Source organism: Ranitomeya imitator, chromosome 5, assembly GCF_032444005.1.
Source record: "Ranitomeya imitator isolate aRanImi1 chromosome 5, aRanImi1.pri, whole genome shotgun sequence".
NCBI classification, from domain to species: Eukaryota; Metazoa; Chordata; class Amphibia; order Anura; family Dendrobatidae; genus Ranitomeya; species Ranitomeya imitator.
In genome coordinates, this window is record NC_091286.1 from 121,776,474 (window position 1) to 121,803,883 (window position 27,410).

Genomic DNA, 27,410 nt, shown 5'->3' on the forward strand with positions numbered 1-27,410 from the left:
GGGTGACAGTGGCCCTTTAATAAGTATTGTTAAAAATTATGTATATAAACTCACCCACGTGTGCTAGTCACTGCTTGAGAAAGGCTCATTTGAGCCGAAACGTTGCCACAGCATGTGGGTTTGAAATAAAACCACATTTTTTCACCTCTAAGCTATGGAGTGTTGCCTGCATTTTTTCTTATACCCTTAGATAGATAGATAGATAGATAATACCAAGCCCGATGTTTAGTAATAAACATAATAAAATGGTACATAGAGAGTTAAAGACACACACACAAAATCTGCGTTAGGCCGGGGTCACACTTGCGAGAAACTCGCACGAGTCTCGCACCTCAATACCCGACACAGCCGCCAGCACTCGGACCAAATCTTTCAGCTACATAGAAATATATGCAGCTGCATACTCCGGTCCCGAGTTCCGGCGGAAGAGCTGGGTATTCAGGTACGAGACTCGTGCGAGTTTCTCGCAAGTGTGACCCCGGCCTTAAATGCAATATCTGTTTAATTAAAAATAAAAACTGAACAAAAAAAATGCTGTGGGCTCCAGCCCAATATTTTGCGCCAGAAAAGGAAAGCCAGTGACTGGGGGCTGATGTTTATAGCCTTGGAAGAGGTTAATACCCATGGATCTTCCCAGGCTACGAATATCAGCCCGCAGCTGTATATTTAGCCTTTACTGGCTATTAAAATAGGGGGGACACCCCCAAAAAAAGACGTGGGGTCCCCCTATAATTAATAGCTAGAAAAGGCTATGCAGACAGCTGCAGGCTGATATTTATATCCTAGGAAGGGGACATGGATATTGACACTCCCCCCCCCCTCCCCGGCTATAAACACCAGCTCACTTCCGGCCCAGAAATGGTGCATCTCTAAGAAAAAAAAAATAATAAACCAACACAAATACTCTCTACTCCAACGTAGTCCATTTAATAATGACTGTCCCATGACGATGTCCCCTATAGAGCTGTCACATCAAAAGATGTGGCCGCTCTACAGGGCCTCCCATGACACAATGACAGGAGCTAATGGCTCCTGCAGTGTTATCACTGAGGGTTCATGTTCTCACTTTAAGGCACTGCTGAGTGAGAATTTTCCCACGCAGCGGTGCTGCAAGTGTCAGTATGAACTCTGCAGAACTCACGGCGGCAGAGGGATACAGTGCGGAGGATTACCTCCTGTCATTGTATCACCGGAGCCCCTGGAGATGTGATGTGACAGCTCTCCACGGGAGATTGTCGTGGGACACTCGTTATTAAATGGATTACATTGGAACAGGGAGTATACTGTTGGTTTATTATTTTTGTTACAGGTGATCGAGGGCGTTGGGGACTAGGTGATTGGTGAGTATGTACTGTATATGTATATGTATGTACTGTATGTGTGTAAGTGTTTTGGTTTTTTTGCACAGGAGCCGGATGATGGGACTTCTGCTGTCCCATCATTAGCTAGCTGTCAGTGTGGCAGGCATAGCCGGATGGGACTAGTAGTCCCATCGGACGATGGCTGCCTACATACAGACACACACACACAACCCCGCACACACACACAAACACCCGCACACAGACACGCACATCTTCTCCACCCACACACACAGTCTCCACCCACACACTCTTCCTCCTCCCGATCTGCAGGGTTTCTCGCAGGCAACTCTGCAGCAAAACAGAAGATCTTTTTAAACCTGCGGTTTTGCTGCGGATTTGCCTGACTCAATGGTAGTCAATGGGTGCAGGAACGCTGCAGATCCGCAAAAAGAATTGACATGCTGCGGAAAACAAAACGCTGCAAATTCACGCTTTTTTTCTGCAGCATGTACACAACAATTCTTAATTTCCCACTGACTAAAATTGGTGGTACACTACACTGTGGATTTGATTCAATTCCGGGTGTCCAAAAACGCTGTGGAAACGCATCAAAATCCGCAACGTGTGACATAGCCTTAGGTGTTGGACAAGAAGGACTAAATTTATTTTGCGGCTTGCTGGATATTTGCAATGGCGTAGTGATAAACACTTATTACGCTTACCTTGAGTATATATATATATATATATATATATACACAATAGATGTTTCCAGCCAGCTAACGCTCGGCACGCTCATTGCTATCTAATTAATGCTGCTGGTGATTAAACTAAAGTAAATAATGCCAACATTCAATAGCGCTTACGCAGGTGGTAAATTAACTTAAAATGAAGTTAATAATAATAATCATGAAAAATCTGAATAATACTAATAATACATTTTATTCACAGTGTAAAATAAAAAACAAACTGGATTCAGTAAGATGTGCGTTTTTTATTCATTCCAGCATCTAAACAAATTTCATAACGAAACATAAATTAAGTTTAAATTTCTCTGTAAACACAATTAAATGTATAGTCATTTTCGTCATTTTCAAAGATCTTTCCTTGACTTCTACCAAGTACAATTTAATGTGTGGGGACGGGATTGTGTGTGGTAATGTGGTGGGAGGGCGGGTTTATGTGTGGTAATGTGGTGGGGGGATTGTGTGTGATAATGTGGTGGGGGGGGCGGGTTTATGTGTGGTAATGTGGTGGGGGGGCGGGATTGTGTGTGGTAATGTGGTAGGGGGCGGGATTATGTGTGGTGATGTGGTGGGGGGCGGGATTATGTGTGGTAATAGGGTGGGGGGGCGGGATTGTATGTGGTAATGGGTTGGGGCGGGATTGTGTGTGGTGATGTGGTGATGTGGTGGGGGGCGGGATTATGTGTGGTAATAGGGTGGGGGGCGGGATTGTGTGTGGTAATGGGTTGGGGGTGGGATTGTGTGTGATGATGTGGTGGGGGCAGGATTGTGTGTGGCGATGTGGTGGGGGGCGGGATTATGTGTGTCGATGTGGTTGGGGCAGAATTATGTGTGGTGATGGGGTGGGGGGCGGGATTGTGTGTGGTATTGGGTTGGGGGGCGGGATTGTGTGTGGCGATGTGGTGGAGGGCGGGATTGTGTGTGGCGATGTGGTGGGGGGCGGGATTGTGTGTGGCGATGGGGTGGGGGGCGGGATTGTGTGTGGTAATGGGGTGGGGGGCGGGATTGTGTGTGGTGATGGGGTGGGGGGCGGGATTGTGTGTGGTGATGGGGTGGGGGGCGGGATTGTGTGTGGTGATGGGGTGGGGGGCGGGATTGTGTGTGGTAATGGGGTGGGGGGCGGGATTGTGTGTGGTAATGGGGTGGGGAGCGGGATTGTGTGTGGTAATGGGGTGGGGGGCGGGATTGTGTGTGGTAATGGGGTGGGGGGCGGGATTGTGTGTAGTGATGTGGGAGGCAGAGCTTCTGTGCAGGGGGCGGGATTAGCAAGTAATCACAATGCCTTATATATTATATATATATATATATATATATATATATATATATATATAGCAAAATCTACAGTGTGCAATGGTATTTTAACACAAGCAGTTGATGAAGAAAAAAACGAAGAATGAAAAAAGCGGAAATGTTTATTTGGTACGTCTAGTCTAATTGAAAAGCATTAAAAAAAAGTAGTCTATGTTGTAGTTAACAGATTGTGTCAAGCGTTTACCGAGTGGAACAAAAAAAAAAGAACGACAATATTGAGAAATACAATGAATGGTATGAAACACACAAAGAGACTCTCCATAAATCACAGAGGCAGTGGCGGTAAAATGGAGATTGACACTATCACTGAAATGTTTTTGAGATCACAGGAGAAGTTCTTTACAAAAAAGGATCATTCCATTTCAAATAAACCAATGCAATTTTCTACCGAATGTTTTTAATTCTTTTGAGATTTAGTTTTTTGGTAATAGTGTGTTAGAAAAAGCAAGACGTGGAGAAACAAATGTTCTATATACGTTAGCTTTCTTAAAAGTGTTGCATACCTTTACGCTTCTCCTCATAACTCGGGCCAGAACCAAGATAGAGAAACGGGTAAAACACCATTCCACTCAGAACTATACAGGTTTCCACCTGATATGTCACAATCTTTGTTAATATTTTACCCATGCGGACTCAAACGCAAAATTTTGAAAAACATTTCCAAAAAAAGTGATTTAAAACTTTTTTTTTTTTTTTTTTTACACGTGCCTCCTATGCTCCTACCCACATCTGTACCAAAATTCAAGTTGAGATCTCAAAGGGATCAGACTTCAAAACATAGCTATATGAACCTTGTCAATTTGAAATTCTTGAATTCAGATCTGTTCCACTTGTGATCTGAAAGTGTAACGTCTATATTTTCCAAATGCAAAAAAAAGGTTCATGTCTTGTGCTGATCCTAAGCCAGGCAACTCATTAGATAACTCTATAGTGGATAAAATGAAAGGTTTTTACAATAGTGATAAAGTGAGAAGAATTATGTCTGGAAAGAAAACATGTCTAAAAGAGGCTGGTTCTTGCCAATTTGAAAAAGACCTATGAATTTTTATTTATTAATTTAACCCCTTCATGACCCAGCCTATTTTGACCTTAAAGACCTTGCCGTTTTTTGCAATTCTGACCAGTGTCCCTTTATGAGGTAATAACTCGGGAACGCTTCAACGGATCCTAGCGATTCTGAGATTGTTTTCTCGTGACATATTGGGCTTCATGTTAGTGGTAAATTTAGGTCAATAAATTCTGCGTTTATTTGTGATAAAAACGGAAATTTGGCGAAAATTTTGAAAATTTTGCAATTTTCACATTTTGAATTTTTATTCTGTTAAACCAGAGAGTTATGTGACACAAAATAGTTAATAAATAACATTTCCCATATGTATACTTTACATCAGCACAATTTTGGAAACAAAATTTTTTTTTGCTAGGAAGTTATAAGGGTTAAAATTTGACCAGCGATTTCTCATTTTTACAACGAAATTTACAAAACCATTTTTTTTAGGGACCACCTCACATTTGAAGTCAGTTTGAGGGGTCTATATGGCTGAAAATACCCAAAAGTGACACCATTCTAAAAAATGCACCCCTCAAGATGCTCAAAACCACATTCCAGAAGTTTATTAGCCCTTCAGGTGCTTCACAGCAGCAGAAGCAACATGGAAGGAAAAAATGAACATTTAACTTTTTAGTCACAAAAATTATCTTTTAGCAACAATTTTTTTATTTTCCCAATGGTAAAAGGAGAAACTGAACCATGAAAGTTGTTGTCCAATTTGTCCTGAGTACACTGATACCTCATATGTGGGGGTAAACCACTGTTTGGGCGCACGGCAGGGCTTGGAAGGGAAGGAGCGCCATTTGACTTTTTGAATGAAAAATTGGCTGCACTCTTTAGCGGACACCATGTCACGTTTGGAGAGCCCCCGTGTGCCTAAAAATTGGAGCTCCCCCACAAGTGACCCCATTTTGGAAACTAGACGCCCCAAGGAACTTATCTAGATGCATAGTGAGCACTTTGAACCCCCAGGTGCTTCACAAATTGATCCGTAAAAATGAAAAAGTACTTTTTTTTCACAAAAAAATTCTTTTAGCCTCAATTTTTTCATTTTCACATGGGCAACAGGATAAAATGGATCCTAAAATTTGTTGGGCAATTTCTCCTGAGTACACCGATACCTCACATGTGGGGGTAAACCACTGTTTGGGCACATGGTAAGGCTCGGAATGGAAGGAGCGCCATTTGACTTTTTGAATGAAAAATTATCTCTATCGTTAGCGGACACCATGTCGCGTTTGGAGAGCCCCTGTGTGCCTAAACATTGGAACTCCCCACAAGTGACCCTATTTTGGAAACTAGACCCCCCAAGGAACTTATCTAGATGCATATTGAGCACTTTAAACCCCCAGGTGCTTCACAGAAGTTTATAAGGCAGAGCCATGAAAATAAAAAATAATTTTTCTTTCCTCAAAAATGATTTTTTAGCCTGGAATTTCCTATTTTGCCAAGGGTAATAGGAGAAATTGGACCCCAAATGTTCTTGTCCAGTTTGTCCTGAGTACGCTGATACCCGATATGTGGGGGTAAACCACTGTTTGGGCGCACGGCAGGGCTCGGAAGGGAAGGCACGGCATTTGGCTTTTTAAATGGAAAATTAGCTCCAATCATTAGCGGACACCATGTCACGTTTGGAGAGCCCCTGTATGCCTAAACATTGGAGATCCCCCACAAGTGACCCCATTTTGGAAACTAGACCCCCCAAGGAACTTATCTAGATGCATATTGAGCACTTTAAACCCCCAAGTGCTTCACAGAAGTTTATAAGAGCCATGAAAATAAAAAAAAAAAATTATTTTCTCAAAAATGATCTTTTAGCCTGCAATTTTTTATTTTCCCAAGGGTAACAGGAGAAATTTCACCCCAAAAGTTGTTGTCCAGTTTCTCCTGAGTACGCCGATACCCCATGTGTGGGGGTAAACCACTGTTTGGGCACACGTCGGGGCTCAGAAGGGAAGTAGTGACTTTTGAAATGCAGACTTTGATGAAATGGTCTGCGGGCGTCACGTTGCGTTTGCAGAGCCCCTGGTGTGCCTAAACAGTAGAAACTCCCCACAAGTGACCCCATTTTAGAAACTAGACCCCCCAAGGAACTTATCTAGACACGTGGTGAGCACTTTGAACCCCCAAGTGCTTCACAGACGTTTACAACGCAGAGCCGTGAAAATAAAAAAATCATTTTTCTTTCCTCAAAAATGATGTTTTAGCAAGCATTTTTTTATTTTCACAAGGGTAACAGGAGAAATTGGACCCCAGTAATTGTTGCGCAGTTTGTCCTGAGTACGCTGGTACCCCATATGTGGGGGTAAACCACTGTTAGGGCACACGTCGGGGCTCGGAAGTGAGGGAGCACCATTTGACTTTTTGAATACAAGATTGGCTGGAATCAATGGTGGCGCCATGTTGCGTTTGGAGACCCCTGATGTGCCTAAACAGTGGAAACCCCTCAATTCTACCTCCAACACTAACCCCCCCACACCCCTAACCCTAATCCCAACTGTAGCCATAACCCTAATCACAATCCTAACCCCAACACACCCCTAACCCTACCCCTAACCCTACCCCTAACCCTACCCCTATTCCAACATTAGTGAAAAAAAAAAAATTCTTTATTTTTTTATTGTCCCTACCTATGGGGGTGACAAAGGGGGGAGGGTCATTTATTATTTTTTTTATTTTGATCACTGAGATAGATTATATCTCAGTGATCAAAATGCACTTTGAACGAATCTGCCGGCCGATTCGGTGGGCGCACTGCGCATGCGCCCGCCATTTTGGAAGATGGCGGCGCCCAGGGAGAAGACAGACGGACCCGGGCAGGACCGGTAAGTATGATGGGGTGGGGAGGCAGCACGGGGGGGGGGGGGGGATCGGAGCACGTGGGTGGTGGATCGGAACGCGGGAGGGGTGGAACGGAGCACCGGGGGGGTGGAACGGAGCACGGGGGGGTGGAACGGAGCACGGGGGGTGGAACGGAGCACGGGGGGGGGGGGTGGATCGGAGTGCAGGGGGGGTGATTGGAGCACAGGGGGTGATTGGAGCACGGGGGGAGCGGACAAAAGCACGGGAGGAGCCGGAGCACAGGACAGAGGGGAGCCGGAGCAGTGTACCGGCCAGATCGGAGGGCTGGGGGGGCGATCGGTGGGGTGGGGCGGGGGCACATTAGTATTTCCAGCCATGGCCGATGATATTGCAGCATCGGCCATGGCTGGATTGTAATATTTCACCCGTTATAATAGGTGAAATATTACAAATCGCTCTGATTGGCAGTTTCACTTTCAACAGCCAATCAGAGCGATCGTAGCCACGGGGGGGGGGGGGGGTGAAGCTACCCCCCCTGGGCTAAACTACCACTCCCCCTGTCCCTGCAGATCGGGTGAAATGGGAGTTAACCCTTTCACCCGATCTGCAGGGACGCGATCTTTCCATGACGCCACATAGGCGTCATGGGTCGGATTGGCACCGACTTTCATGACGCCTACGTGGCGTCATGGGTCGGGAAGGGGTTAACTTCTGCCAAAATAGGATTTTCAAAATGTGCTAACCTGTGACCTGAGAATTGCGTCCTTGCTGGTAATAGTGGCACACGCGCAGTATGCACATGTATAGCACACCAGAACACTAAGCTTATGATTGAAGGGGATAAGCTGAAAAATACTAATGTGATGTGACATGCTCATTTCCATTATTTTTAGAGCTCTCAAAAACTGCAATAGAGATAGCTGTGTTTATACTTCTCCAGAAAATGGAAGGTTCTAGAAACAGAACCCCTGCTTACAGCATAGTTATGGCAATCATATATGGTTAAAATATCTCATGTGGGGATACCCCTTTAACTTTTTTTGCAGTCTCTTGCAGTGGAACAATGTAATAATTTGGCACTCACACCAAAGAAGGTTGAACGCTCATGTTAGGGTTAAAACGGTACAAAAAAGGGAGACAATCCCATTAAAGTCAGAGAGACCTGCTCCCTATATTGCTATGCCAGACCCAAGGTCAAGTACAGCAATTAGTGGCAGCACTGAACTACATTAATTAACGTTGTGTTCTGCCATATGTTCTCTGAAGACAACCCATTACATTGGTTAAATAGCAGCTAATCGAAAATGGGATCATTGGTGAAATTTCTCAGGACTTTTATCTGCAAGCTTTGATTGCATGCATATGTCCAGTCTCTGGAAACAATGTTCAATATCCTCAAAGTGAATTGAAAATAGTGATTTATGCTTCTAGTTAGTGGCTACTCCTTCAAAATGTAGCCTATCAATGATGTATGTGTCTCGAATTCTCAAAATGTTTGCACTAAAAAACCTACATAGGCACAGATGTTCTCATTCCCACTGGACCAGTTTACACATTTTAGAGCATTTTTATTACTTCTTTGGTGTCTGCTGATTCATGTTTTACATTTTTAAATACAAATCTATGAAAATGTACTTTCATTATGAAAAAACATGCATTGCTTCGATTAAAGGGGTTGCCGACAGCTTGGACAACATCATCTCGAATGCTTTAGTCCGCCATGTGAAATAAAAAAAAACATATACAGGCAGTTCCTGAGTTATGAACATCCACCTTATGTACAACTTATACTTACAAACATAAGATGTGAAAAAAATAAACAAAAACAACTAATACTCACCTTATAGCTCACCCCGCTGCTGGCCGTCCAGTCCTCTCTTTCATCTCCTGCACAACACATCTATCTCCAGCCTCTTCGCTATAGAACAGGAACTCCGGTTACACCCAGTCCTCGGAGGTCACTACACACCGTCATCACCTTACAACCGCTTAGGCCTGGACGCAGCCGAAAGTCCTGTCCTATACCAAACAGGCTGTAGATGCAGAGTGCAAAAGCGAAAAGAAGAGGACTGGATGGCAGGAAATGAGAAGTGGGGCAGCTAGAGAGGTGAGCAATGAGGTGTTCATTTTTAGGATTGTTTTTTTTTCTTCTAACTGCACCTGTACTAACTTTACGAATAAACCTATAGAACCTACCTAACTTGTAACCCAGTGACTGCCTGTGCTCACTTGCAACATCAGCGCCATTCCAGAGATGTTGGTGCCAGGTCTCCTGGGACTTAAGAGACATTTTTGTGCCATTTGAGAGCTGTAAGCAATCAGTAGCTCCTAATGGACTGCAGCACTCACGTCGCACCCTGTGCGGGAGGTAAGAATACGTTTTTGTTTGTTTTTTTACATGGGGTATCACAATATTTAATATTTTTGTATTAATTCACTGCCAAAATAGGATTTTCAAAATTTGCTGCTTTGCGACCTAAGAATTGTGTCCTAGTGTAAGAGGGGGCGAACTACCTAGAATGGACCCTCTGGACCGTGGAACTGACCCTCCCCTGGGCGAGCAGAACCTAGTGGGACAGACCCCTATACAGGGACCGTAAGGGGCAAGGCCGGGAGACTAATACCACAGCAGCCGATACCGAGAGGGGCGGCTTGTAAGAAAGCAAGGGTAAGGTGGGGTAGCAGAAAGGGATCCGAGAAGAGACTGGGAAACGTAGGTGACCTAGGGGTACTGGTGAGGAAGAGGATGGGAACAGAGAGCCAAGGACATGGACCCTAAAGGATAGGAACCGGGTCCGAGGACTACTGGGGAGTCACACAGAGGCAGGCGAAAGACCAAAGTACTGCAGTGCGCAGGCGCTGGGAAACGTTAAGAGACCCAGTGCCTGCGCACTGCAGTAATATACTCTGCCCTCAACAGAGCAGATAAGTATGCCTGCGCAGCCGGGGAGCGATGAACCAACAGGAGTGCGGCATCGCAAGAAGATGGGAGGCGCCGGGCCCAGACCTGCGACATCCATCGGACCGGACCTATCCCCCACCCCCTACGGTGAGAATAATAATACTTATTTTTCTTATCTTTCAGGTCAGAGAGGAGGCTTATCTACAGCATTATAGAATTCTGTAGACAAGCCCTGAAAGGCAGTGGCCGTATCTTATATCGGCCAAAACTGCTGACAGGTTCACTTTAAACACAGGTTGTAATGTAACAAAATAGGTAACAATCCAAGAGAGTGAATACTTTTGCAAGCCACTGTATTTCTCACTAGGCTGCTTGCTGCAATTTTGATAAAATCACTGTTTTATCATCTACAAATTTAGCAGTTCTCTGGCTGCTGAATTCTGTATGACCCCAACCACATCACTGATTGGCAATGTACACTGTGCATAGGCAGAACGCTGCCAATCAGTATTGAGGGTGGGGTTATACAGACCTCATAAATATGGAGAACTACACGGCAGCAGAATTACTAGTTCTTTAGTGATAATCTCCTGCTCATAAAACAATGATTTCAGCAAAACTGCAGTAAGCAATCCAGTAAGTGATATATTGCTGGACTCTTCTAATCAAAGGGAACTTCAAAAAGAAAAAGCATGTCTTGCCCAGGGTAGGGGGGCTTTTTCCCTCTCACTTAACACTTCATAGTCATAAATGATTGAGGAGGGTTTCAGCTGGTCAAAGAGAAGTTACATTTTAATGCATACAATTTTGGTTTTAGATTGTACTAACTAAAACGTTTAAATATTTTTTTTACATCCTGACCACCAGTCACCTGACTATGTAGCTCATTAGTGGTCATTGCTGGTTGGGACACCATTGCTTCCGGTCTGGTACAGACCATAAGAGAGGCACCGTTGGAGTGGGGGTCGAATTGTGACGATAAGTATGCCTTCTGTTTTTCTTTCAGCATGTTAGCCTAAAACTGCCCATATTAAAAATAAAGTGGAAAATGATTTTAAACTATAACTCTGCATACAAAGACTACAGCACCTGTTCCAAGCATAGGACTGACATCAGGCAATGCTACATGGGATGGAAGATGACTGTGGGATGTTGAAGCCTTACCTTCAATAGATCTTTGTTGGTGAGACATCATTGTCCAAGTGTCATGGGTCATACAGCACTGTGCAAGTTTTAGGCAAGTGTGGAAAAAATTCTGCAAGGCAAGAATGCTTTAAAATACAGAAACATTAACAGTTTATTCTGAATAATTAACAAAATGCAAAGTGAATGAACATAAGAGAAGCTTAAATCAAATCAACACATAGTGTGAACACAAGTGATGAGCGAACGTGCGCGCATAAGACGTTATCCGAGCATGCTCGTGGGCTAAGAGAGTGTCTTCAGTGTGCTTGAAAAATATCTTCGAGTCCCCACAGCTGTATGTCTCGTGGCTGTTCAACAGCCGCAAGACATGCAGGGATTGCCTAGCAAAGAGGCAAAAGATCAGTGGTTAGTAGTGATGAGCGCAAGTGCTAGATGCTCGAGTATGCATCGACTATTGCTGGTGCTAAAGTGACAAGTTCGAGTCCCGGCGGCCGCATGTTTTACGGCTATTAGACATTAACAAAACATGATAATCATGGGCAACCCCTGCATGTTTTGTGGCTGTCTAACAGCTGCAAAATATGGGGCCGCGGGGACTCAAACATGTCACTAAAGCACCTATGATACTCAGTGCATACCTGGGCACCCTAGACAAACTCAAGTAACGAGCACTTGCGCTCATCACTAGTGGTTAGTTCTCACAGATGTTTGGAACAACATCCCAGACAAGTTCCTTAAAAAACTGTGTGCAGGTGTACCTAAAGGAATTGATACTATTTTGAAGGCAAAGCGTGTTTACACTAAATACTGATTTGATTTAGATTTCATCTTTTGATCATTCCCTTTGCATTTTGTGAATTGATACAAATAAACTACTAACACTCCTATTTTTAAAGAATTCTTACATTGCAGCATTTTTTCCACAGTGCTACAAGTGTGGAATTCAATTAAAGGTCAAATTCTAAACCAATCAGAAACAATCTCTTAAAACAAAATTATTTGCTATGACCCTTTACTTTTGGTCAGTTGGTTTTCTCTGGCATTGAAGTGATGCAGTTAGGCTGGACTGGGCTATTTCGCCTGATTTCTTGCTTGCAACACTGCATTTCATACAAACACGCCGTAATGTTATTACATTCCCATTACAGATGCGTCCTATTGTTTATGGGCTCTCACAACTTTACTATGGCAACTAGAAAACTAGGTCTGGCAACGGCAACTCTATGGTATTCGGCAGCTGGGTACCTCTCCCTACATTAGTCTCCATCATTCCCCATGTAAATCCACACGAGCAAGAATAGGGTTTGTCAGAGGACGGCAGCTATTGCTTCAATATTAAAATCACCCAGAATTACACAGGGCTCAGAATTTACATGCTACAGCAGAATATATGGTAACCTGCCCATATGCAGTTTACTCCCAGCACAGAGCCGATCGTGGAAGCATGAGTGTAAAAGGAAATATGGGAATAGGGACGATGTACTGCTGTGAGTGCTAGGGGACACTGGTTGGGGATAACGGGCACTGTTGTAAAACCTGCCATGATAAGAGGTGGGTAAAAAACTTCTGTGGTGCATACAAGCCACTGCTCTACTATGGGAAAATGCTCTTGCAACCCAAGCCTCAGTAATATTTCTCCAAGCCTGCCTTAGGCCCCTTTCACACATCAGTTTTTTGCCATAAGTCGCAATCCGTCGATGCCGCCGGATCCGTTTTTTTCTCATAGACTTGTATTAGCGACAAATGGCCTCACGTTTCATCTGTCGAAAATTGTTAGTCCGGCGGCAGGTGGCAATGAACATAGTAACGTTTTTTGTGTCCGTCGAAAAATCGGACAGCGCTGTCCGTCGTTTACTGGAATGGAAGCCTATGGATGTTGCATTGTGCCTGGCCTAGCACGACCCACAAACTACGGGAGAACCACGCTTGATGTGAGTCATGCCTGGAATGCCCCTTAAAATCCTTCAAGTAGTCTGCTGTATTTCCAGAATACTTCTGCCAGCAAGGCTGGTTTCTGACCTCGGTTCAATGCCAGGCAACATCAAGTAATATGGGCAGATTGTGCTGTAGATTTCAACTGAAGACATAAAATAGGCAGCAAAAATCCCCCCAAAAAGACACTTTTTTTTCTGCTATTTGTGGATAAACTATTGATAACCCTTTTCACACGTCCTATATATTATTGTAATTTATCATAAATATTCAGTGCAGAATCCTTAACAAAAATCTAATACAAATCCACCATATCGCGTTAAGCGAAGGACTACAAGAACAACAATATATTCTTACTGTTAAAGTGTGCACCAAAAGCAGAAAGGTAGCCAAAGTTTCATAAACTGCTAAGGCTCAATGTACACTTTGCTGTTTTTAATAGTCATGAGCAACAGTATATCCTATACAGGGGGTATATAATTGCAAGTTCTGTAATCACCTTGGTTTTTTTAATTCATACCCAAAACAGTGCCAACGTACAAAGTGTAATATGGGTTGGTTTTAGTATTTACAGACGTTCTTCATTGTAAGCACTTTAGTTAATAGTGTGCAATATTATTACATTTATATAAGAAAATGAAAAAGAATCATTTACCACTTACCAAACCCCAAGAATTAGAGCCAGCTCTTCTGCACACAGATCAGGCATCTGGAATTGATCTGGATCTGCTAGCTTGATTTTATTAAGGACCGTGTCATCCTGTAACTCTTGGTTCTGTCAGGGAAAAGTCATAATTGAAACCATAAATGTGAAGATCTTGTAACATCACACAACAATTCTTACAGAGATTTAGTCTGGTTACAGATAAACTTGATTAGACTTTGTCTGCCCGGTTCACAAAACTAGAATATGGACAGAAACCACAGATACAGCATTGTCTAAAGTGCCTCATCCAGCAAGTCATTCTTGCCTACAGACAACAAATGTTATGAGATTTATGGTGTTTTTATGAATATTGATTAAAAGATGTGTTCTGTTTCTGAAACAAAAAGTGTATAATAAAAAGGTTGGACACTACTGGAAAACCCTTCAACAGCTCCATTATCCGTCATAGAATGAAACAAATGGCATACTTACTCCAGGACTGGCGCTGCTCCTCTGCTCGTAGGTCCAGCAGAGAGGTATGTACTTTTTTATGGTATGATGAGCAGGAGAGAAGTTCAAAAGTGTTTGTCAAGTAGTAAAACCAAAAAAATAAATTAAAAAAAAGGTACTCAACTCTAAGAACCCTAAGGGTAAGTTCACACTGGGCGTTTTTGTTGCGTTTTTTTATGGTAATTTTCAGCTGCTTTTTACAGTACCAGCAAAGCCTATGAGATTTCAAAAATCTCATGCTCACACATTGGCTTTTTGTGTCATCAGGATTTTGTGCTTTGCTGCGTTTTTTGGACATAGAGCATGTCACTTCTTTCAGCGTTATTTCAGCGTTTTTGACCCATTGACTTGAATGGGTGTTAAAAAAAAACGCTGCAAAAATGCAGCAAACACGCAGCAAAAACGCAGGTGTCATTATTTGCTGCGTTTTTACTGCTGACAAGTCAAGAACATTAGCATGGACAAAGAGAAAAAAACGCACCAAATCTGCAACAAAACGTACCAAAAATGCACCTAAACCTGCCTTTTTGCATCAGCTTCTTTTCTGCCAAGAAGATAAGGTTTTGCTGCAAAAACGCCCTGTGTGAACTTACCCTAAGGCTTTGTTCCCACAGGGAGTATTTGGTGAGTTTTTGATGTTATAGATTTTCTGCACCTATGAGCTAAATAAGGTTACTTGCATTTCTTTTCAATTTGCTTGTGAGTGCGAATTTCTTGGCAAAGGAGAAGTGCTCACTAAGGATATGTGCAGACGATCAGTAAAAGCTGCGTAATTGTGCAGCATCCAATCCTCAGCGGCCTGATGTGACGGCGTAGTGGATGGACTTTCAAGAAATCTAATGCCCACTTTGCGTCCACAGATGCCCCTGGCTCACCCGTGGAGACGGACATGCGGCGCATCTTTCCACACATGTCAATTTCTCTTGCGGAGACGCTAGACTGTGAGAAATTTCACCAATAGTATGTATTGGACATGGTGAATCAGCATGGTTCAGTGAACACATGCGGATTCACCTGCGTTCAATAGACGGCAGCGCTTTGGATGCAGCCAACACGCGCTGCATACAAAGCACTGCTTCTGCCTGATTGTCTGAACATACCCTAACACAGATTTACACATTTGTGAACAATATTTGAGAAAAATATGCCATTTGTGTACATAGAAAAATTCTTAGATCTTTGAGTTTAGCTCATGAAAAATGGGAGCAAAAACAAAAGTGTTGCGTTTATATTTTTGTTCAGCATATAAATCCTATTCACTTTGCTGGAACGCTGCGTTTTCTTTTTCTCACAGCTAAAATACGCAGTATCAAAAACTCATTTTGGGAACTTACCTAAGTAAGCAAGCAGCCAAAGACAGACTTCATAAAGGGGTTCCCATATGGAACTACAATCTATGAGCCACAGTGAAGACCCACAGAGACACACTTGCTCTGGCAAACAAGGCTGTCAAATGGAAAAGTCAGGCCACCATGTAATACTACTTTCCCCCTGCAGTGGAAGTCTACCATTATTATTACTAACTTTTGGTTCAAAGTAAACCAAAATGAATATTGTAGAAAACACAAGGCTTTGATCAGCTTTAATCTTTACATTTAAGATATGTGCACACGTTGCGGATTTTGATGCGTTTCCGCAGCATTTTTGGACGCATGGAATTGCATCAAATCCGCAGTGTAGTGCACCACCAATGTTAGTCAATGGGAAATTGAGAATTGCTGTGCACGTACTGCGGAAAAATACCCGCGGATTTGCAGCGTTTTATTTTCCGCAGCATGTCAAATCTTTTTGCAGATCTACAGCATTTCTGTACCCATTGACTACCATTGAGTCAGGCAAATCATCAGCAAAACCGCAGGTTTAAAAAGATATGCAATTTTGCTGCAGAGTTGCCTGCGAGAAACGCTGCAGATCGGGAGGAGGAAGAGAGTGTGAGGGGAGTGTGGGCGGAGACTGTGTGTGTGTGGGCGGAGACTGTGTCAGTGCAGAGAAGATGTGCGTGTCTGTGTGTATCTGTGTGTGTGTGGGGGGGGGGGGTCTGCGTGTGTGTGTGAGGGTCTGTATGTAGGCAGGCATCATCCGATGGGACTACTTGCTACAGTGACAGCTAGCCGATGATGGGACAGTAGTAATCCCATCGTTCAGCTACTGTGTAAAAAAAAAAAAAACACATACACACATATACAGTATATGCACACCACACAGCTAATCCCCTCGATCAAAAAAAAAAAAAGAAAAAAACAACAGTATACTTACTGTTTCGATGTAATCCATTTAATAACGAGTGTCCTACAATGATCTCGCAGTGTATCACTCCGATGTCAAAGGTCGCTGTCACTGGCAATGCTGCATGGGAAAATTCTCAAGCAGCGTTGCTGTAAAGTGAGAGCTTGAACTCAGGTAACCTCTTCAGTGATGCACTGCAGGAGCCATTGTCTCCTGTAAGTGTGTCACTGGAGGCCTATAGAGCAGTCACATCTCCTGATGTGACATCTCTATAGGGGAGATTGTCACGGGACACTCGTTATTAACGGGACTGCGTCGGACTAGGGAGTATTTGTGTTGTTTTTTGTTGTTTTTTTTTTTGCAGGAGATGGAGGGCATCGCATGGATTAGCATAAAAATAAATATGGGAAAATGTGTTTAGTGTTTTATTTCATTAAAATACTTTATTCTGACTGTGTTTATTTTTACCAACTATAGGATTAGTAATGAATAGGTGTCCTATTAACACCTCTCCATTACTATGCCGCCTTGATGTCATCTTACAATACAAAGGTGACATTAACCCCCTATTTCGCCATATGCCACCAGTACAGGGCAGTGGGAAGAGAGAGTCTAAGTGCCGGAATTGGCGCATCTTAGAGATGCGCCATTTCTGGGGTGGCTGTGAGCTGGTGTTTGTAGCCAGGGGGGAATGGCAATATCCATGGTCCCTTACTAGGCTATGAATATCAGCCCGCAGCTGTCTGCATAGCCTTTTCTGGCTAATAATTATAGGGGGACCCCAGGTCATTTTTTTGAACGGGTGGGGGGTGGGCGTCACTATTTTAATAGCCAGTAATTTAAGTAAATATACAGCTGCAGGCTGATATTCATAGCCTGGGAACATCCATGGGTGTGAAACCCTTTCCTAGGCTATAAACATCAGCCCCCAGTCACTGGCTTTCCCTTTCTGGCGCAGAAAATTGCATGGAAGCCCAAGCCATTTTTTTCCTATCTTTTTTTAATAAAACAGATATTGCCTTTAAGGCCAGGGTCACACTCGAAACTCACAAGAACCTCGCACCTCAATACCCAGCACTGCCGCCGACACTCGGGACAGGAGTGTGCAGCTGCACATACAGTTAGGTCCATATATATTTGGACAGAGACAACCTTTTTTGCTGATTTTGGTTATAGACATTACCACAATGAATTTTAAACAAAACAATTCAGATGCAGCTGAAGTTCAGACTTTCAGCTTTCATTTGAGGGTATCCACATTAAAACTGGATGAAGGGTTTAGGAGTTTCAGCTCCCTAACATGTGCCACCCTGTTTTTTAAAGGGACCAAAAGTAATTGGACAATTGACTCCAAGGCTATTTCATGGACAGGTGTGGACAATCCCTTTGTCATGTCATTCTCAATTAAGCAGATAAAAGGCCTAGAGTTGATTTGAGGTGTGGTGCTCGCATTTGGAAGGTTTTGCTGTGAAGTAAACATGCGGTCAAAGGAGCTCTCCATGCAGGTGAAACAAGCCATCCTTAAGCTGCGAAAACAGAAAAAAACAATCCGAGAAATTGCTACAATATTAGGAGTGGCAAAATCTACAGTTTGGTACATCCTGAGAAAGAAAGAAAGCACTGGTGAACTCATCAATGCAAAAAGACCTGGGCGCCCATGGAAGACAACAGTGGTGGATGATCGCAGAATAATCTCCATAGTGAAGAGAAACCCCTTCACAACAGCCAACCAAGTTAACAACACTCTCCAGGAGGTAGGCGTATCAATATCCAAATCTACCATAAATAGAAGACTGCATGAAAGTAATTACAGAGGGTTCACTGCACGGTGCAAGCCACTCATAAGCATCAAGAATAAAAAGGCTAGACTGGACTTTGCTAAAAAAAAATATCTAAAAAAGCCATCACAGTTCATTCTTTGGACAGATGAAACCAAGATCAACCTCTACTAGAATGATGGAAAGAGAAAAGTATGGCGAAGGCGTGGTACAGCTCATGATCCAAAGCATACCACATAATCTGTAAAACATGGCGGAGGCAGTGTGATGGTTTGGCCATGCATGGCTGCCAGTGGCACTGGGTCACTAGTGTTTATTGATGATGTGACACAGGACAGAAGCAGCTGAATGAATTCTGAGGTATTCGGAGCCATACTGTGTGCTCAGATCCAGCCAAATGCAGCCTAACTGATTGGTCGTCGTTTCATACTACAGATGGACAATGACCCAAAACATAAAGCAAAAGCAACCCAGGAGTTTATTAAAGCAAAGAAGTGGAATATTCATGAATGGCCAAGTCAGTCACCTGATCTCAACCCAATTGAGCATGCATTTCACTTGTTAACGACTAAACTTCAGACAGAAAGGCCCACAAACAGCAACTGAAAACCACCGCAGCGAAGGCCTGGCAGAGCATCAAAAAGGAGGAAACACAGTGTCTGGTGATGTCTATGAGTTCAAGACTTCAGGTAGTCATTGCCAACAAAGGGTTTTCAACCAAGTACAAAAAATTAACATTTTATTTAAAATTATTGAATCTGTTCAATTACTTTTGGGCCCTTTAAAAACAGGGTGGCACATGTCAAGGAGCTGAAACACCTAAACCATTCATCCAATTTTAATGTGGACACCCTCAAATGAAAGCTAAAAGTCTGAACATCAACTGCATCTGAATTGTTTTGTTTAAAACTCATTGCGGTAATGTCTAGAACCAAAATTAGAAAAACGTTATCTCTGTCCAAATATATATTGACTTAACTGTATTTCTACCGTATGTAGCTGAACGCTCTGTGCCGGGTATTGAGGTGCGAGAATCGTGCAAGTGTGACCCCAGCCTAATGCAGATTTTGTGTGTGTCTTTATTTAACTGTTTATGTACCATTTTATAATGTTTATTACCAAACATCGGGCTTGGTATTATATATCTATCTATCAATATAAGAAAAGAAGAGAATTAGAGCAGCACAAAGAAAAAAGTCCGGGTGCATAGCCCCCCAGGCAAATACCAAACCTCAATTCTAAAAAAGAAAAGATGGAGGCAGCACACTGTTTGTAGTGAAAAAGAGCTTATTTAATCAGCCCAGAAAGCGACGTTTTGGTCCCAACAGGAACCTTTCTGGGTTTTTTAAAAAAACAGCGTGGGGTCCCCCCCATTTTGACAACCAGCCTTGCTAAAGCTCACAGGTGGGGGCTGCTATTCTCAGACTGGTAAGGGTCCATAGATATAAGCCCTCCCAGCCTAAAAACAGCAGCCCATAAAAAGGAGCATCTATTAGATGAGCCTTTTCTGGTGCTCTGCCCGGCTCTTCCCACTTGCCCTGTAGCGGTGGCAAGTGGGGTAATATTTGCGGGGTTGATGTCACCTTTCAGGTGACATCAAGCCACCGGCTTAGTAATGGAGAGGCGTTTATAAGACACTTATCCATTACTAATCCTATAGTTGTAATGTTAAATAAAGACATGGCCAGAATAAAGTCCTTTATTTGAAAAAAATTACACAGACACCTTTATTGTTCGAAAAGAAACCATACGCACTGCAACACCTAATTCCCCGACACCCTCGATCTCCTGTAATGAAAGTAAAATAATAAACCATCAATATGCCATACCTGTACGTCGTTGTGTCCCACGCTGTAATCCAAGTCTGGGGTATAAATAGTTTTCAACCAGGACGGTGCCAAGATGTGACTGTCCCGACTGAAAACCACTGGTGAATGAGCTGCTGAGAGTGCAGCATTATTATCCAGCAGATACATCATCACCAGCTTTTTCCCACAGTCCAGTTATTTTTTCAAATAAAGGACTTTATTCTGGCCATGTCTTTATTAAACATTACAACTATAGGATTAGTAATGGATAGGTGTCTTATAGACGCCTTTCCATTACTAAGCCGTAGGCTTGAAATCACCCCACAAAAAATACCCTACTTGCCACTGCTACAGGGCAAGTGGGAAGAGCCGGGCAAAGTGCCAGAAAAGGCGCATCTAATAGATGTGCCTTTTCTAGGCAGCTGCAGGCTGCTGTTTTTAGGCTGGGGGAGCTATATCAATGGCCCTTTATCAGTCTGAGAATAGCAGCCCCCAGCTGTGAGCTTTAGCAAGGTTGGTTGTCAAAAATGGGGGAAACCCCATGCCATTTTTTAAAATTATTTATTAAAATAGTCAAAAAAAACAGCGTGGGGGACCCCTATATTCTTGATAACCAACCTTGCAGGAACTGGCAGCAGGAGGTTGCAGCCCTCAGCTGTGAGTTTTGTCTGGTTGGTTAATAAAATAGGGGGGAACCCACGTCAGGATTTTCATTCACTTATTTCCGAACGATCTCGGCCAGTGGCTGTGGAATACCCCGATCGTCCGCACTTACTGTCACTGTTATTAGCGGCATCAGGTGGGGATGGGGGTAACAGTCACAAAAGCCACCACCTGCTGTCGTTCAGACTTTAATATAACGCTCATCATCCTCCTTTGCTCGCCGACAGAGCAGGGGAGAATGATGACAGCCGGCTTCAGCACCAGCCCCCGGGGAACAGTGCTTACTGTAGCGCTTCTTCCCCAGTGGCCGTCCGTGTCACAAGGAGGACATCAAAGTGTGTTCTCTGTGTGCACATGTGCAGGGCGTTTTGCCTTATATGCTGACAGCAAAAAACAGAAATGTCAGCGTGTTTTGCCTACGGATACATGGTCTGTGGAAACACACTATGTTCACAGACCCATTAATTTGAATGGGTCTACATGTGTACGTGTCTCCGCACGTGTGAAAACTGTCACCACATGTATTGGAGACACGAACGTGTGAATGGGGCCTTAGGAAACTTTATATTGGATTCAATGATTCAAGGAAAGCAGTATAATTCACCTCCTGGATAATGACGCGCTCACTGCATCCTGAACCACCTTTAAAACATTCTGCTACCCAGGTAAATCCACTAACTGAACAGGTTTTAGCAGTCACCCTAATAATTGCCAGCACCAGTAAAAACAGAGGTGAGTACTTCTCTTATCAGTACTACGTAGTTTAGTCTCTCCAACGACAGTGGCATCTCCATATCTCTAATACATACATTCATTCTCTATGGACCTCCTGGAAAAAGCCAAGCGCCATTGTGAGCAACCACATAGAGAATAAACAAGGTACAGATTGCACATTAGCACTGCCGTTCCATTCTAACGGGGATAATAGACGTTGTCCATTCTGTTGATTTGTGCAGGTCCCAGCAGTTGGACCCCCACTAATCAACAAGTGATAAATTATCCAGTGGAAAACCCCTTTAAGGATAAGTGTGCACTGTATTTCGAGCCACTGTAGAGTGTTTATGCCTATTAGTTATCCTTGCTTCCAGGGCTGTGGAGTCGGTAAGCCAAAGCTCCGACTCAGACTCCTCAGTTTCCCTGATTCCCACTCCACAGCACTGGTCACTACTGAGCATGTACGTAAAGTGCAGCACAGATTCATCTCCACTAAAAGCTGAGATCCGTACAATAGGAGCAGAACAGACATTTATAGAATATTTTATAACTTTCCCAAATTCTTATGAAAAAAAGTTACATCACATCCTGCATTGTGCCATACCCAATTTATTATATATTTTAGGAGTCGGTCCATTTGATACCAACTCCACCAAAATGGACACTGACTCCACGACTCTTACTCCACGATTCCGACTCCACAGCCCTGCTTGGTTTTATCAACTATAGGGATAAATTGCAAAATAAACCATATACATCAATTGTATATGTCTTTTTGCATGGCTCTCATTTGTAGACACATACTGACTAGACATAGGCAAAAAGTACACTTTGAACGGGGGCCTATGGGAATATTAAGGCACATGCCAGAAACTTTTTTTTGCATATACATTTGGCTAAGAGCACAGACGTTGAATGTACTTCGCCTTAGGCCAAATTATGTGGTTGTATCCCAAGGTAGAAGTGTGCTAACCTTCGAAACACGGCGATAATAAAAACCGTATAACTATAGCTTCTTGTATACTGTCTTTTCATCATTTCTCCAGCAGCACTAAATTATCCACCAATTTTTCGTTCTCATTTGCATCTGGTCTGGTGATTGTGGATCTGATCACTCACTAAATGTTGCATATACAACTATATCAGGTTAGCATATCCTGTTTTTAAAAAATCATAGTCGGATAAGACCCTATTTGCGCTTATTTACTCCCCAGTCCTTCCATAATTAGGCAAAATTAACACTTTAGATTGTCCATTGACTTGTATTCAACAGCCATATAGGCATATATGAGACTTTCGAAATTGGGTCAGGAGACCCGTAGTAAGTCGATGCATCACTGTCCGTGCTAGGACACCAAACCACAGATGTGTGAATCTGCCCTCAGTCGGAAGATCGGATACACAGGTAAAAGCAGTCATTGAAAATTGGCCGATCAATTTCTGTATGATTACGGGAAACCAAGGTTCACTTAGAATCACATTATGGCAGTGCAGAGAATGAATCATCATGCAGTAAACACGACCTGCGGAAAATGAAATGTCTTCACACCGCTTGCACTCTACCACTTAAAGGAAAATGCAAAGGAAAGAGAAGCCAGGCTATTTTTCAAAAGCTGCATACTTCTAGATATGAAACAATTAACTATATAAGAACCTCATAAGATAGCAAACAGAAGATTCAGACAAATTAGTGATTTACAGTTTAGATGATCCTTGAGGAAAACTGGAATATTATCTTCATTATTAATAAAATATATATTTTTTATTATCTGTGTTTTAATGAAAACAATATATGTAACTGCATGTCCATTATCTAACATTGGGCCATAGATACAGAGAACAAAATAAATTGTATTCAGACAACACTCAGCAGCTCGTGAACATTTTGGGGATGGAAGGAAAGGGTTAAATGCATGGGATGCGCTGCAGTGATGAAATGGTTAACCAAGATGTGAGCACAACTGATCATTTTTCTTTTTCATACCTTAGGCAAGTTCTCTACAGGGGTTGGAGCGGGCGTTAGTCCATTGCGTAAGAAGGAATCTCCTTCCCTTTGCACATCTAGAACAAGTTGAGCCAAGTCGTTTTCCTGAAACCGTGTCCGTTTTCCCAAAGCACCTGCAGGAAATGAAGACACAATTCACATCAATTTACTGCCCATCAGGGAACAGTCTCAGCTCCTCTTTTTTTTTTTAGTCTTTTGCTTTACAGCAGAAGAAAATGCCGCCATTGAGACAGTTAACTCTTCCAGTGTGGAATGCCAGGAGTGTGTATGGTGCATGCATCCACAGACACTGCAGGTGACAAGTGACCAGGTCTCTTCCTAGTCACTGTGCAGCGTTGTAAGGTTTCTATACCGCTCACACCTAATCATTCCGTGGGGACGCTCCCACACAGCATAGTGAGAGACGCCAGCTTGCATCCTCCTTTGTTCTAAATGTGGCCAACGTGAAAAAATAATCACAAATTTATGAGGTTACCAGTCAGCTTCCTATAGAAACTGCACTTTCATAGAGAAATAATGGCCTAATGACTGCGTCTCTCCCATGCATAGATTGGGTTATTTCTGTGCAGGATTCATCATAAAAAGGCTCATGAAAGCTAGAAAAAAAAATAAAATAAAATAAAGGGCTTTGATGGAAAGTGGGCGTCTGTTCATGTGAATCTTCAGTTTATGTTATGGAATCATTTACTGCTCTAATACAAATATAATGACACACGGATATTACAGGAGAGTGCACCGAGTGGTACATACCAATGTACATCTGCACACACACAAACACACACAAGCACGCACGCATACACACATGCGTGCACACACACACGCAGACACGTAAACAAATGCGCACATACACAGGCACACACATGCACATACACACACATGAGCGCGCACACACATGCACACGCGCACTGTAGTGCCGCCGGGATGGTGCAGTGTGACAGACAGTGACCCAGGAAAGTTCAAAACAAAGTCTCTTTTAATGGTCAGCGTACTCACAACAGAAAGCAAATAGTATCCTCCGGATCGCAGCTGGGAAACAAGATAGTCCGTAACGGGACCGGTTGCTGTGGGCGACTGCACCGCTGTGTACGCTGAGGGATGCCAGGCATTTTGGCTCCAATTGACTCTGTGTTGCTTCACACAGGTTGATCCCTGCAGAGCCTCATGCTCTGCACGCTTGCAAAACCAAAACGGACACACCCAACAGTCTCCTGCAGGGTTTTTACAAGGAACCTGTGGCAGTAGGCCAAATGGAGGACGGGAGGAAACGGACCGCGCCACTATCATTCTGTAGTCCGTTTAAACAATAAAAGCCCATGGCAGGTTTTCCTAAATCTGCCTTGAACAAACAGCTTGCCCAATACCAACACTTACTTTTATTTTGCATTGCAATCACAGCTATACCTGTGACTGCAATGCACTCCCGCGACCTCAATACGCTTCCGTGCGCATCCTGGGGGACACATAGCGACCATCGCATATAACAAAGGTCATTGCCTCACATAACCCCCATCTGTTCAAAATTGTGGGGTTGAACATTTATCACCATACAGGAAGCCCGTGACAGGGCATCCGAATTTCCCTGTGAGTTCCCTGCCTGATGTTCCATTGAGAAACTGAAGTTTTGTAGGGACAGGAACCATCTGGTGACTCGAGCATTTCTCTCTTTTGCGTTTCTCATCCAAACGAGGGGTGAATGGTCCGTTACTAAACAAAACTGACACCCGAGCAAACAGTAGCATAGGGACTCCACTTAATCGCCAACCATTCCTTTTCCACAACGCTATAATTTTTCTTTGCCCGGGTCAGTTTCCTGCTCAAGCAGGCAACTGGATGCTCATCCCCATTCACCTCCTGCGACAGCACCGTTCCTAGGCCTACCTCTGAGGCATCTGTTTGCATGATGAAGGTTTTCTTGAAGATGAGGCTGATGAGGACCGGCTGTTCACATAACACTGACTTCAGGGACTTACCTTTTAACAGGTCAGTTAGGGGTGCCGACCTTACAGCAAAATTAGGTATTAACCGATGGTAGTACCCAATGATGCTGAGGAACGCCTTCACCTGTTTGGTACTAAACAGCTTGGGCCAGTTTTGAATGGCCTCGATCTTGTTTACTTGGGGTTTGATAACCCTGCAGCTGATCACGTAACCTAAGTACCGGGCTTCTGTGAGTCCAATCACGCATTTTTTTTTTATTCGCTGTTAATTCCGTGATTTTGAGAGACTCCAGCACTGCTTGTACCTGGGACAGGTGGGTACTCCAGTCCGCACTAAAGAGGACTATGTTATCTTAATACGCTGATGCGTATTTCCGATGAGGCTCTAACACTATGTCCATCAGCCTCTAGAATGTGGCCAGAGCCCCATGTAACCCAAAAGGCAAGACAACATATTGATAGAGACCCTCTGGCGTTATAAAAGCAGTCTCTTCATTTGCAGATTCGTTTAACGGGACCTGCCAGTAACCTTTGGTGAGACCGAGCGTGGTGAAGCACTGGCCCTCCAGTCTCTCAATTAGCTCGTCCACCAGGGGCACTAGATAGAGTTCAAATTTTGATATCTCATTTAATTTTATGCTTAATTTTATGATGTCATTACAAAAGCATAATGATCTGTCTGGCGTTGGAATTAGCACAATGGGTCTAGCCCACTCACTCCGGGACTCCTCGATGGCTCCCAACTGAAGCATTTGTTTCACTTCGGTCATGATGGCTTGCCACCAGGCTTCTGGCACTCGGTATGGTTTCATCCGTACCCTGGCTCGGGGCTCGTTGACAATGTCATGCTGGATCACCGATGGCCACCCTGGCAGCTCTGAGAATATGTCCGTATTCTGTTGCACCAGAACCAGAGTCTCCAGTCGCTGTTGTTTGGTGAGGGCATCACTCATTTTAACCTGACCCCTGGCTGTGTCCTTGGCCGGTGCCGGAGGGTTCCCCGTGGGTACGACCGTAGTCGCCCCCGTGCCCAAACATTCCCGGCCCTTCCAGGCTTTTAGCAGGTTGATATGGTACAGTTGCTCGGGTTTCCTTTTTCCGGGTTGGTACACCCTATAATTCACTTCTCCCACCTTCCCGCATATCTCATATGGCCCTTGCCACTTGGCCATGAGCTTTCTCTCTGTAGTGGGCACTAGAACCAACACCCATTTCCCTTCTTTAAAGCTCCTGACCATGGCTCTCTTATTATACGTGTGGCTCTGCATGGCCTGGGCATCCAACTGATGCTCCTTGACTATAGGCCTGACAGCCGCAATCCGATTCTGCACGCTCGCCACATGCTCAATCACACTCTGATGCAGAGTTGGCTCCTGTTCCCATGTCTCCTTGGCTATGTCCTGCAACTCCCTCGGATGCCTGCCATACAATAACTGAAACGGGGAAAAACCTGTGGACGCCTGTGGTACCTCGCGGATAGCGAACATTAGATAGGGCAAGAACATGTCCCAATCCCTCCCGTCTTTGGAGACCACTTTTTAAGTATGGATTTAAAGGTTTTACTAAATCTCTCCACCAACCCATCGGTTTGTGGGTGGTACACTGACGTACCTAACTGTTTGATCAGGAGCAGCTTACATAGCTCACTGGTCCCCTGAACAGTAAAGATCTCCTTTGGCAGTCCAGGGGGACAAAACATTATAAACAGCTCACGGGCGATTAGTTTTGCCGAGGTGTGCTGAAGTGGGTACCACGTGGCGTAATCCACTACGACCAGAATATGTTGGTGGCCCCAAGCAGATTTCACTATAGGGCCTACCAAATTCATAGCTATCCGCTCAAAGGGCACTAATGGACTCCGGAACTTCACAATGGGTGTGGTTAGTTGGCACTCAGGATACGACTCACAATACCATTGTACCCCCACATATACTC

At 43.7% G+C, this 27,410-nt stretch overlaps 1 protein-coding gene across 1 annotated transcript in view; it reads right to left on the bottom strand.

Moving 5' to 3' along the window:
* Window positions 1-27,410, bottom strand: part of TTC27 (tetratricopeptide repeat domain 27) — a 630,563-nt gene that overhangs the window by 347,286 nt on the left and 255,867 nt on the right. Inside the window, exons 8-9 of the mRNA XM_069769113.1 lie at window positions 23,518-23,651; window positions 13,851-13,963 (exon numbers count right to left, since the gene is read on the bottom strand). Coding sequence (XP_069625214.1) covers window positions 13,851-13,963; window positions 23,518-23,651 — 247 coding nt within the window. The remainder of the gene's footprint in view (window positions 1-13,850; window positions 13,964-23,517; window positions 23,652-27,410) is intronic.